Source organism: Marmota monax, unplaced genomic scaffold, assembly GCF_021218885.2.
Source record: "Marmota monax isolate L192 unplaced genomic scaffold, Marmota_monax_Labrador192_F-V1.1 WCK01_AAM20220418_F8-fsc00138, whole genome shotgun sequence".
NCBI lineage: Eukaryota > Metazoa > Chordata > Mammalia > Rodentia > Sciuridae > Marmota > Marmota monax.
In genome coordinates this window covers 3,756,022-3,770,287 of record NW_026692763.1, presented here as the reverse complement: position 1 = coordinate 3,770,287, position 14,266 = coordinate 3,756,022, and the positions used below count along the sequence as shown (strand labels likewise).

At 33.0% G+C, this 14,266-nt stretch overlaps 1 protein-coding gene across 1 annotated transcript in view; it reads right to left on the bottom strand.

Moving 5' to 3' along the window:
- Window positions 1-14,266, bottom strand: part of Rpa1 (replication protein A1) — a 54,264-nt gene that overhangs the window by 27,583 nt on the left and 12,415 nt on the right. The window contains exon 5 of the mRNA XM_046447003.2: window positions 8,927-9,015. Coding sequence (XP_046302959.1) covers window positions 8,927-9,015 — 89 coding nt within the window. The remainder of the gene's footprint in view (window positions 1-8,926; window positions 9,016-14,266) is intronic.

The window sequence follows — 14,266 nt, the reverse complement described above, 5'->3', positions numbered from 1 at the left end:
AAAAAAAAAAAAAAAAAGCCAGACGCCTTGATTTACCTGCACTCACACTTATCATTTTTATTATCTATTATAATAGTAGGTGAGTCATGAGCAGAGAAAAATTAGCTTATAGCTAATGGAGTATACAGAGCAACAAAAATCACAACTTTTACCAGAAGTACTTTCTTTCTTTTTTTTTTTAATATTTATTTTTTAGTTGTAGTTGGACACAATACCTTTATTTTATTGATTTATATGTGGTGCTGAGGATTGCGAACCCAGGGTCCTTCATGTGCCAGGCAAGTGCTCTACCACTGAGCTACAACCCCAGCCCTAGCCCCAGCAAGTACTTTCTTAATACCAACTACAAAGAATAAATATCATAATTATAATTTTCTGTTTACACAAAATAGACAAAATCAGTCTGAAAAGAATTCCAACTAATGTCAGTAATAAAATACTAATAACTAAGTTTTGGGGCTGGTGTTGTGGCTCAGTGGTAGAGTGCTTGCCTTGAATGTGTAAGGCACTGGGTTCGACTCTCAGCACCACATATAAATGAAAAAATAAAGGCTCATCAATAACTAAAATGAATAAAATAAATAATTTTTTAAAAAGAATTGTATAGTATACTTAAGTACAATATTATTAGCAACAGTATATCTGTACATAGAATTTATACACAAGCATATACACTGACAAAATTTAGTGGTAAGTATGAAAGATTTAAAATAATCCAATTCAGTATTATGTGAAGTATAAATTGTTTGAAGCTTTATTTCTTACACTTCAGAAATTCTGTAATCATCTTTATTTAATCTAGTAATGGTACTATACATGCATATTTTAAATTTCAATGCACATTTTGGAAACTTGCTTATTTCTGGGCTTGATTTAGTCAACCAATTTTACTGGTCACCTGACAAGTAACAGGTTCAGGATTATGTACTGGGAGGATATAAAAATCTGATTTTAGTTCTCTGCCTACTAACACAAGTTTCCTTACTTTCACAATAGAAAATTAGAAACCATTGCTGTGAATATACTACAAGGCAGCTGTAACAATATTCCATCATGGCCCAACAATGTCATTGATCTGGTAACAATTCTATAATAAATAATCCTGAACAGCAAAATATTTTCCTATCCTTGTGCACTTTTACAGACTCTGAAGAAAGGGAAGGGCCGTTAAACTGGATATTGAGACAAAGGAAGTATTTTTCCACAGCTATAGATCTGACTTCAAGCAATAATTATTTTTCAGCATTTCCATCTCCATCTTTATCACAAACACTTTTGTCCCTGAATCATAAAATGTCCATTCAATTAACCATTCAATTAAATACAACATAAAAAGCATTAGAAACCTGGCCAACGGTGATAAAATTTGGCTATAGGCACACTTCCCTGCCCCTATTGCACTCAATGATTTCACCAGGGATGCTAACTATTGCTTTACCTTAGCACTCCTTCTAAAAGCTGAGAATGTGATAACCAATGTGCTCATCTCAATAAAACTTTACTATTGCAAAACAAATGTGATATTCTAATTTAATTATTTGGCACTTTACCTGGTAAGTTCCAGTTTTCCCTCTCCAATTTAAAGCACCAAATTACTACTATTTGTGTAAGTAAAAATATCCGTCAGGTTCCATTACTGGGAAGAGCATGGTGATGGCCTAGTTCCAAAATCTTGCCACTTTTCCTAAAAATCATACAAAGCAATAAGAACACAAAGCTACCCTATGTATGTTCACATATGTGAACACACACACATACTACATAAAAGTTGTATCTTTAATTTAGAGAAACTAGGACAGAGCAAACCTACAAATTTTTCAAATTATGTGAAAGTAAAGCCAATAACAGCACCAGTTAAGAAATCACAACAGTAAGACAGAAGCAGCCTGGATGACTTAAATGTAAAAACTAAAATGTGCAAGTACTAGAATAAGACATGAGCTAATGCCTTAATAACTTTGGAGTGAGGAAGACATTTCTAATTATGGCTCAGAATCCTGAAGTCATAAAAAATTATTGGCAAATCCAATTACATTAAAAAAATGAAAACCCTACCACATAGCAAAATAAAAACACCATAAGCAAATCAGTCAAAAGGCTCTACAATTCATATTAGAGACAAAGGACTAGACCCTCTACTTTTTCTTTTCTTTTTATAATTCCCCTACTTTTATTTTGGCACTGGAGTTTGTAGTCTTTTTTTTGTTTTTATTTTGAGATACACTCTTGCTAAACTGCCCATGTTAGTCTTGAACTTGTGATCCTCGCCTTCTAGTCACTGGGATTACAGGTATGTGCCACCTCACCCATACCCCCTACTTTTTAAAGAACTCTTAGAAATTGAGAAGGCAAACAACGCAAAAGAAAAATGGGCAATAAGAATAGCCACTCCATAGAAAAACAAAAATAAAACCAACAGGGTGCTTAAACATTTATGCTGATCTTGCTCAGAATACATGTTAAAACTACACCTAGATACCATTTTTCATCTATCAAATTTGTAAAAATTCAAAATATTAATAGTATACTATCTTGGCATGGCTATGAAGAAACCAATATTTTTGTGTACTTCTGGTAGGAATATAAAAATGATACTATCTGATATGAAGTAGAATACCTAATTGTATTTACCAACCAGATACATTTAACAGTTAACTCAGTTATCTTATCTGTGGCAACCAAATCCCTTGAGTTCGTATACCTGCCTATGTATGAAATTGTTCACTGTAGTAATGTTTCTTTTTTCTTAAGGTGCAAGAGATCAAACCCAAGGTTTCAGACATTTACAGCACTGTTTTAATAGCCAAAGCATGGAAGCAATCCAAGTGTCTTTCAATAAAGGGATGATTAAATAAATTATGAAAAAGCCACACAAATACTTAATTTAGAAAAAAAGAAAAAAAATGCTGCAACATATATAAGGAAATATCTCTAGGTTAAAAACTTTTTTAAAAAATATTTTGATTAGTTATTGATGCACCTTTATTTATTTATATGTGGTGTTGAGAATTGAACCCAGTGCCTCACACATGCTAGGCAAGTGCTCTACCACTGAGCCACAACCCCAGCCCTAAAAAACGGTTTATAAGAGGATAAAAAAGAGGGTGTGGTAATGTATACCTGTATCCCAGTGACTCAGGAGGTTGATTACAAGTTGAAGGTCAACTTTACAACTTAGCAAGACCTTATTCTAAAATAAAAAAGTAGAGGAAAAAAAAGAGAGAAAATAGTTCCATAATATGCTGCCTTGTAAGCAAGGTGGAGTACAGAATGATAATATATAATATTTGTGCTTGGTTATACTTACATAAAGAAATATATGAAGAACAAAAATAAATCATTATAAAGGGCAGCAGTGCCATAGAGAAAAATAAAATTATATCATTTGCAGGAAAATGGATGAAACTTGAGATCATTATTTTAAGTAAAATAAGCCAAACTCAGAAGGTCAAGGGTTCTATGTATTCTCTCATTTGTGGAAACTAGAGAGAGAAAGAGGAAAAGGAAAGGGACAGGGGCAGGGATCTCATGAAAATCAAAGGGAGATTAGTAGATGAAAGGGAATAGGGGGTGGGAAGGAAGGACAGAGGAAGAAAGTGTTAGGGAATGATATTGGCCAAATTACATTGTTAAATTGTGTCCATGTGTGAATATTTAACAAAAAAATCCCATTAATATGTAAAATTATAATATACCAACAAACAAAATGTGGCCAGAAAAAAAACGTGGTAGTAGAGACAGTAGTAGGATAAGATTTCTCAGACTATATAAGTTTATAATTTTGACTTCAGAAAACATATAATTAGGCTGGGGTTGTGGCCAAAGTGGTACAGCAAGTGCATGGGGCACTAGGTTCGATCCTCAGCACCACATAAAAAAATAAAATAAAGATATTGTGTCCACCTAAAACTAAAAAATAAATACTTAAAAAATTATATATTTAAAAATTAAAACAAAAATTAATGTTTACTGAAAAAAATATCTGATCATCTTTATTGTTTCAGTTCAAAAATTATACATTTTAAAGGGCACATATACTAATATGAAATAATGATAACTTCCAATTATTTGACATTCCCATAATGGATTCACTCACACAATCTACATACCTAAATATAATTTTTACAGTAGGTAAAAGTTTGGTGTGAAGGTTAATCCTCAAAGTCCTGGATACAACAGAAAGAGGCTTCAGCTGGAAATCACCAATACTAACTCATTTCCTCAAGCAATTCACCATGTGACTTTGGGCAAGTCCCTTCCTTACTCTAACAACTCATCTCTAAAATTATTCCCTTGTTTTCCCATTCTGTAATTGTGTTCAGAATTGAAATCCAAGATTCTTTTCCCTTTCTTTACTCTACTTAGGCAAAGGCTAGGACCAAGTTTTATTTTTTTTTTTTAAGAGAGAGAGAGAGAATTTTTTTTTTAATATTTATTTTTTAGTTTTCGGCGGACACAACATCTTTGTTTGTATGTGGTGCTGAGGCTCGAACCCGGGCCACATGCATGCCAGGCAAGCGCGCTACCACTTGAGCCACATCCCCAGCGCTAGGACCAAGTTTTAGATATGATAACCATGACAGGATGTAGTTAGCCTCCAGGACAAAATTTATGGGGTTCACCTTCATTTATCTTTAATCCAAAGAAACTATGAAAGGACTGGGGTGAAGCTCAGTGTACAGCATGGCATGTGAGAGCTTGTAAAAATAAAAAAGAGGGGCTGGGGTTGTGGCTCAGTGGTAGAGTGCTTGCCTAGCATGTGCAAGGCTCTGGGTTCGATCCTCAGCACCACATAAACAGAAATAAATAAAATAAATGTATTGTGTCCAACTGCAACTAAAAAAATTTTTTAAAAAATTAAAAAGAGAGAAAGTGTGGACTGGAATTGTGGCTCAGTAGTAACTGAGTGCTTGCCTAGCACAGATGAGGCACTGGGTCCGATTCTGTGGCAACCAATAAATAAATAAAGTAAAGGTATTAAATAAAGTAAAGTATTGTGTCCTACAACTATAATTTTTTTTTTAAAGTGTGAGAGCGAAAGTGTTAAGCACAGAAGAATAAAAATGAAGATGATACAAGAGTTCACTCATTGAGGGTAACTATACATGTAAGATGACATCTTTAAAGTCCTGAAAAGAAAATAAACTGTCTACCTAGAATTCTATTCTCAGCAAAAATCTCTGAAAGCCAAAGGGAAAATATTTTCAGACACAAAAACTGAAAGAATTCGGACTGGAGATATACCTCAGTTAGTAGAGTGCTTACCTTGCATGCACAAGGCCCTGGATTTAATCCCCAGCACCACACACACAAAAAAGCAAAGAATTCACTACCAGTGGAAAGGATACCAGTTGGAAAAGTGGCCCTAGACAAAGGAATCAAGAGCACTAGAAATGACAACTATATGAGTAAATATGTGACACTTTTTCTTATTATTTAAATCTCTTTTAAAAATAATTGACTGCTTAAAAAAGATAGTAACAGGGGCTGAGGTTGTCACTCTGTGGTAGAGCACTTGCTTGAACGCATGAGGAACTGAGTTTGATCCTTAGCACCACATAAAAACCAAATAAATAAAGATATTGTGTCATTCTACAACTAAAAAAAAAATTTCAAAAAAGATAGTAGCAATGTATTATAGGATTTATTATACAGATAAAAGGAAAATTGTTGACAACCATAATACAAAGTTTGGAGAAAAGAAAAGGGAGATTCCTATACTATCCATGAAGTAGTACATTATCACCCACAATAGATCATGATAAACTAAAATGCATACTATAAACCCTAAAGCACCAATAGAATAACAAAAAATTATAGTAATGAAGCCAATAAAGAAGAAAATAATTATAAAAAACATTCTACCAAAAAGAAAATATAAAGAAAAAAAAAAAAAAGAAAACCAGATAGGACAAATAAAAGACAAATAGAAAGGAGAGACTAAACATATCACTAAGTTATGTTATAACTGTACAAAATATAAAGAGTCTAACCCCCTACCCATTAAAAGGCAGAAATTATCAAACTGGACAAAAAAGCAAGACCCACATATATACTGTCTATAAAAATACAAATTTAATATTTAGATGTATTTAAAAAATAGATTCAAATAAAAGGATAGGAAAAGATATAGCAAGGTAATATTAAATTTAAAAAAGCTAATGGGCTTTATTAGTATTAAAACAGATTTCAAAGCATGTATTTTCACAGGGAATAAAGTCATTTCATAATGATAAAGGAATCAATTCATCAAAAGAACATAATAGGTCTAGATGCTTATACACTAAATAATGGAGTTTCAAAATGTAGGAAGCAAAAGCTAACAAAAATTGCAAAGAGAGAAACCTACAACTGTAGTCAGAGTCTAAAATAAATCTCTCAAAAATAGAACAAGAGGAAATCAGTTAAGAATACAGAAACCTTGAACTACACTAACTTGACTTAACTGACAGAATACTCCATCCAACAACAAAATACACCCTTTTCAAGTACACACATAATTTACCAAGACTATAATCTGAGACACAAAAATAAGACTAAATAAATTTAACAGGATTTGAGTCATAAAAGCATGTTGCTTGGCCACAACAGAATTAAATTAAATTTCAATAATAAAAAGATCCCTAGAAAACCTTTACATTTGGTAAAAACAAAGTCAAAGAAATTAAAAAGGGAAATAATATAGTCTTTTGAACAGAATAAAAATGAGAATGTAACATTCCAGAATTTGCTGGATGCTGTCAGAGCAGTATTTAGGGGTAAATTTATAACACTATAACCTATATTAGAAAGAAGAAAGGTCTCAGTAAACGTAGCTTCCACTTTAAGAAAAAAAGACATCTAAAATATAATGTAAACAGAAGTACTAAAGATCAAAATCATAAATCACTACAATAGAAAACGTAACAGAAAAATCAATGAAACTAAAAGTTGGGTCTTTCAAATCAATAACATAAACCTCTAGTTAAACTGATCACAATAAAGAGAACATAGAGCTAGGGATATAGCTCAGTGGTAGAGCTCTTACCTAGCATGCACCAGAACCCAGTGGTACCACAAAACAAACAACAACAACAACACACACACACACAAAAAAAAAAAAAAAAAGAAAAGAAAAGAAAAGAAAGAAAGAAAGAAAAAGGAAAAACTAAAACAAGAAAAAAATTACCAATATCAGGAATCAGAGAGGTGATATCACCATAGATTCTACAGACCCTAAAATAATAATGAGGGAATATTATATACGAAACTACATATGTGTATGTTTATAAGTACATATAAGTCCATTTGATATTTTCTGCCTTTTAATTTATTTTAATTAACTAATTATTAATGTACTTATAACATTTAAACTTATACAGGCCAATAAATTCAAGAACTCAAATGTAATGGTTATATTTCTTAAAATACAATCTATTAAAGCCCACAGAAAAAGAAATAGATAACCTGAATCACCCTGTATCTATCTGATTAAAAAAAAATGAAGTTAAAACCTTTTCGGGGCTGGGGTTGTAGCTCAGTGGAAAAGCACTTGCCTAGCCTGTGTGAGGCACTGGGTTCGAATCTCAGCACCACATAAAAATAAACAAATAAAATAAAGGCATTCTGTCCATCTACAACGACAAAAAATTAGTAAATAAAATTTAAAAACAGAAAAAAGATAAATAAAGGCATGTTATCTGTCTATAACTACAAAATAAAAATAAAAATCTTTTCATAAAAAGTAACAAGGGCTAGGGTTGTAGTTCAGAAGTACAGCACTTGCATGTGAGGCACTGGGTTCGATCCTCAGCATCACATAAAAATAAATAAAAAATAAAGGTATTATGCCCATCTATTTAAAAAAAAAAAAAAAAAAAAATATATATATATATATATATATATATATATATATATATAAAAAATATAGCAAGCAAACAAAATACATTGGGCATCTTTGGTGAATTCTACTAAACATTAAAAAAAAAATTTTTTTTTTAGTTGTCAGTGGACCTGTATTTTATTTATTTATATGTGGTGCTGAGAATTGAACTCAGTGCCTCACACATGCTAGGCAAGTGTTCTATTACTGAGCTACAACCCCAGCCCACCTACTAAATATTTAAGGAAGAAGTAATGCTAATTCTATACAAACTCTTAGAAAATTTAAGAAGGAACACTTTCCAACCAATTCTGGGATCAGAGTTATTCTGATAACAAAGTCAGTCAGCCATGATTTAATAAACAAAAAACTATTGACTAATTTCTCTCAGACATATGCAAAAATTCTAAACAAAATCAAATCAAATCAAGTAGACTTAGAAAAACAAATCCAACAATATGTAAAAAGAATAATACATCATAATGACACAGACTTATCCCAGAAATCCCAGGTTGGTATAGCATTTAAAAAAAAAAAAAAAAAAAATCAATCAATATCATTCACTATATTAATCAAACAAAAACAAAACAAAACCCCCCACGATTATAATTATCAATAGAAACAGAAAAAGCATGACAAAATTGCTGAGGCTGGCTTTGAACTCCCGATCCTCCTGCCTCAGATTCCATAGCCTCTGGGGTTACAGGTGTGCACCACCATGCCTGGCTCACACTTTTTAAAAACATTAATATGCCCTAATCTTAAGAAAACACATTTCTCATTAATATTACAGATATCCTATAGTACCCTCTATTGTTATAACATCCTAGACAGTTGTTATTTTTTAGCCTACTCTAAGTGAATTTTACAGAGAATGTCTGTTACATTATCTTTTTCTTCATAGATCATTTCTTCAGTATTGAAAATAAGGCAGAATAACCTTGTTCCCAGATCCCCCAAATCATTGTGATTTTATTAAGACTAACAAACTGAATCCATAAAATAGAATCCTGGATCAATAAAGAGTTATTCTGTTGAGAGTACAAACTATAAAGAGCATTTTACCTTCATTATAGGGCACTGGATTACCAATTTTCATTCCAACTGTTTCAGCTGATTTCAAAACTTCTAAGTCCATCAAAATAACTACTCTCCTACAAGGGCAAAATAGAAACAAGATAGAATAAATCCAGAAGCATTCTAAATGACAAACTATTTAAAAAGCTTATCCTCAATAATCATTTTGATAAAAACTATTCTCCCTTTGTCAACTGTTTTTCATTGTTGAATAACTTGAGAAATATATGATATCAATTCCTACACAAATATTTCCTTTAATCTTTCACTGCATCATTATCAAGCCTTTTAATGATTGCAGGGTATTCACTTCCCATGTAGTCCTTTAATTAAAATGCTGCGTTCTTGCTACACACCATATCTTCAAGGAGCCACTGACATGATAAGAATTTAGATTATTAAACATGAGAGTATGTGGCACCAAAAGATTATGAATTCTCAGAAACATACTTATCTAAATAATTACAAAACCAATTATGACAGCAGGTATTATAAAAAATGTAATTATTACCTATCTTTAAGAACTTACAGGCCTTTGACACATCTTTACCTCGGATTAAAATTTTTCAATAACTTTCTCAAAACCTTAGACCCCAAAAACCACTTTGATGAGTAAGATAAGTAAATAAAATAAAAACCTTTGACATGTTTTACAAGGCTTTATGTGGTCTGGCCTTTCTAACCTCTCTGGTTCAACTCACCCCTCCTGAGTTCTCTGCCCTCTAAGCCAACATCTTTCTATTCCTGCCATATGCCACAAGGCCTACCTCTGTACAGACTACCCTCTGTGGCTTTTTACCCCCACTGATTCTGCTTCATCGAATACTTTTTTTTTAATTCTTTTTTAAAGTATTTATTTTTTAGTTGGACACAATATCTTTATTTATTTATTTTTATGTGGTGCTGCGGATTGAACCTAGGGCCTGGCACATGCTAGGCAAGCGCTCTACGGCTAAGCCACAACCCTAGCCCTCTAATACTTTTAACCTCTCATCTCAAACATTATTACATCAAGAAATAATTCTCCAGTCTCTCATTTAAATCAGGTCTCCTTGTTCTACTCTTTGCTATAGCTATGATTTATTTTTTTCAGAACACTCCTGTTAGTTTAATTACATATTTATTAGTAATCATTTTATTATATATCTCTCCTGGACAGGATCTCAATAAGTTCCCCAAGACCTTAAACTTGATATCCTCCTGAGTAGCTGGGATGACAGATGTGTACCAATGCACATGGCTAAGAATTCTTTAGAAAGTATTTACAAAAATATTTCTGAATAATATAATGTCTGATATTTACTTCAAATTTTTAGAGGAAAGAGGATGTGGAAAGGAGTACACAAAGCAAGATTGGATATCAGGTAAAATACGAAGCTGAAAAATGGGCTCTAATGGGAACTCACGATACCACTGTATGGTCTTTTTTTTTTGGTACTGGGATTGAACCCAAGGGCACAGTACCACTGAGATACATCCCAAGTCATTCCTTTAAAAATTTTTCTTTTTTTTTTTATTTGTAGGTGGATGCAAAACTTCATTTTATTTATTTATTTTTGGGTGGTGCTGAGGATCAAATCCAGTGCCTCAGTGCTAGGCAAGCACTTTACCACAGAGCCACAACCCCAGCCCACCCAGGTCCTTTTTTATTTTTTATTTTTGAGACAGGGTCTGGCTAAGTTGCTGAGGCTGGCCTTGAACTTGCAATTCTCCTACCTCAACGTCCTGAGTCACTGGAGTTACAAGTGTGAACCACCATACCTGGCTCTACTGTTTTAGACATTTAAAATTATTTAGAATAAAAACAGATTTAAAAAGAGAGAGAGAGAAAGGAAGCTAAGAGGATTACTTTCTAAGGCAGAATTTACTTTCTAGGAATGAAAGAACAGTTCATTATTAGATAATCTATTAAAATAATTCATAATGCTAAAAGATTAAAAATATGATTGTATCAAAATACAGTAAAAGCTTTCTTAAAAATTCAAGAGCCATTGCTAACAAAACCCTGAATAACAGAAGGACCTAAAAAATACCCTGAACATGATAAAGTGCATGCATTTATGTGATAAACACTATGGTAAGCACTAAGCATTTCCATCAAAATCAGTATACAAATATGGTACCCACTACCACCATTACTATCTAACTTTGATAGTGCTAGCTAATTCAATAAGATTAAAAATAAACAAAATGAATGACATAAATATCGAATAAGGAGATAATACAACTGTGTATCTAAAAAATCCAAGAGCCTTTAAATGGATACACACCATATTCTTACATAAAAATGCCTCCTAACATCAAATATTACATAAATGTAACACAATTATTTGTATTCCAACACAATATTTGTTTGTTTTTTCAAACTCGATAACAGAACTCTAAAATTCATATGGAAGAATAAAGATGAGGACTGCTAAGAAAACATCTGATATTTACTTCAAATTTTTGTAAACTGAAGTAAAAAAAAGGAATATATTGTCAAAAGATACTACAATACTCTACAGAATCTGATATTTTAGCTGAAACTCTATATCACATAATTACAAGGTTGGCTAGGATATGTGGAAACTTCCACACTCATATGCTGCTGGTGAGAAGGTATATCAGTAAAGCTGCTTTGAAAAATAGTTCAGTAAGTTAATATCTGATCCAATTTTCATTCTAGATACGGTTGGACCTCAGAATCTATAGCAACTAGTTCCAGGATACCACTTAACACAATCTAGTAATGTCTTTATCATCTATATTTTTCAGATAAGAAAACTAACATACTGAATTAAGTTTCTTTCATAAAGTTATACTTCTAGTAAGAGGTAGGGTCAGTATGTAAAATGCAGGTTTGTTCAGTCTTTGAAGTCTGTGCTCTTAAATGTCTCATATTTCTGTAAGAAATTAAAATTATTTAGAATAAAAACAGATTAAAAAAAGAGAAAGAAAGGTAAGAGGATTATTTTTTAGGCAGAATTTACTTTCTAGGAATAAAAGAACAGTTCACTATTAGATAATCTATTAAAATAATTCATAATGCTAAAAGATTAAAAGATTTTTTTCCCTTAAAATAGAAATATTTAAGAACCAGGCATCTGACACACTCCTGGAATCCCAGCTAGTTGGGAGGCTAAGGCAGGAAGATTGCAAGTTCCAGGCCAGCTTCAGAACTTAGTGAGACCCTTAGCAACTTAGGGAGACTGTCTCAAAATAAAAAATAAAAAGGGCTAGGAATGTGGTAGAACACCCTAGGATTCAAAACACAGTACCACTACCAAAAAAAAAAAAAAAAAAAAGGTAGTAAAATAAAGCAGATCCCATGGGAGTGGAACTGATTCCTGACTGGAGAGAACAGGCATTGAAGAGTTTCCCAGGAAGGACGGTACTCAATTCCAGCAAGGTCCTCTACCCTTTCCCATAATCATGTCCTAAAGGACAGAAAATGGATGGAAAGCACAGCTTAAGACACACAAAGGTGGCCTGGAGTGAAAGATAACAGGTCTCAAGCGACAAGATTGGCAAGAAGGCACACCTAGCATAGTTAGAGCAAACAGCAAGTCTGGACAGAAGTGTCCACATGAAGCACAAACAAGACAAAAGGAGACAACACAGCAATACTGCAAGACAATAATGCATAAAAATGAAAGGAACAAGGGAATCAAAAAGACAATGAAAGAAGAACCCAGCCTGGAAGAAAGCAGAAGCCAAGAAAGGAAATGGATACTTCCCAAAAGTGATTCACAAAATAAATAAGACTGAATTAAAAAAAAATTTTATATATATATACATACATACATGCGCCAAAAGATTAGGTGAAACAAGACACAGAACAGGGACCTTTTTAAAAAGCTAAGAAATTATTACACATCTAATACTTAAAACATAAACATTAAAGAAGAGAAGAGAGCTAAAAACTATTATGTTGAGAAACACTGATGTAATCCAACACATATTAGAAAAAGAATTGAAGCACACTAAAGACTTATATGGAGAACAAAGTTACCCAGGAATTCAATAAATTACACAGAAAACAGCATAAGGAAATAACACAGAAAAAAACTTCAAAATAGGGCTGGGGATGTGGCTCAAGTGGTAGCGCGCTCGCCTGGCATGCGTGCGGCCCGGGTTCGATCCTCAGCACCACATACAAACAAAGATGTTGTGTCCGCCGAAAACTAAAAAATAAATATTAGAAAAAAAAAAAAAAAAAAAAAAAAAACTTCAAAATAGAAGAACTGAATCTGCAGACTGAAAGAGCATTCCGTATGCCGGCAGTGGGTGGGGACCGATAAATCAGAAAACTGACATTGAAACATAACCAGGTAAGTAACTGAACATAAAGTATAAAAATAAACAAACAAACAAAATAAAAGTATTGTGTCCTTCTGCAACTAAAAAAATATTAAAAAAAGAAAAGAAAAAAGGCAGAAATTGCCAAGCACGGTAGCAGACATCTATATTCCCAGCAGTTTGGGAGGCTGAGCAGGAGGATCTCAGTGGTTTGGGAGGCTGAGGCAGGAGGATCTCGAGTTCAAAGCCAGCCTCAGCAACACTGAGGTGCCAAGCAACTCAGTGAGACCCTGTCTCTAAAATAAAATACAAAATAGGGTTAGGGATGTGCCTCAATGGTTGAGTGCCCCAGAGTTCAATCCCTGTACCTACTCCCCTCCAAAAAACAGCATAAATGCAGAAATCAGAATAGGCTGGTCTTGACTTCTATGGATCAACATTAAAATTCTGAGGGTAAAACTACAGTGGAACTCCAAAACAGATACCCAGCCAGGTTGTCATTCTAGAATAAAGGCAAATAGATTGGTATCAGGGAACAGGAGTATCCCAGGAAAAAAAAGTTTCTGAATTAAATCAAACTAGTCAAGAGAATCAAAATTAAGGAGATAAAGAGAAGGAAGGCTGGCAAAAATACAAATGTCCTTAAGTTAATTTAACAGATTTTAAAACCACTTTAATCCTTTATATTTGTTTATACATTTTGTCTTATTTAAATCTTTGTTAGGTGGGAGAGCAGGAGAGTTCTACCACTGAGCTACATCCCCAGCCCTTTTATTTTGAGACAGGCTCTTGCTAAATTGTAAAGGCTGGCCTTGAACTTGAGATCATTCTGTCTCAGCATCAGGATTCACTGAAATGACAAGCATGTGCCACCAAGCCTGACTTCTTTAAATCTTCCCAGAAATTCACAGAAGTTTCTTTCTTCTGGTAAAGAAAAATTTGTCTGATTAAACCAGTTCCTTCCATTCATTTGTGTTAAATCACTTAAAAAAATTTTAAACTAAACACAGTGTGAAACTTTGAAATTTTTAGTTCAACTTCCTAACC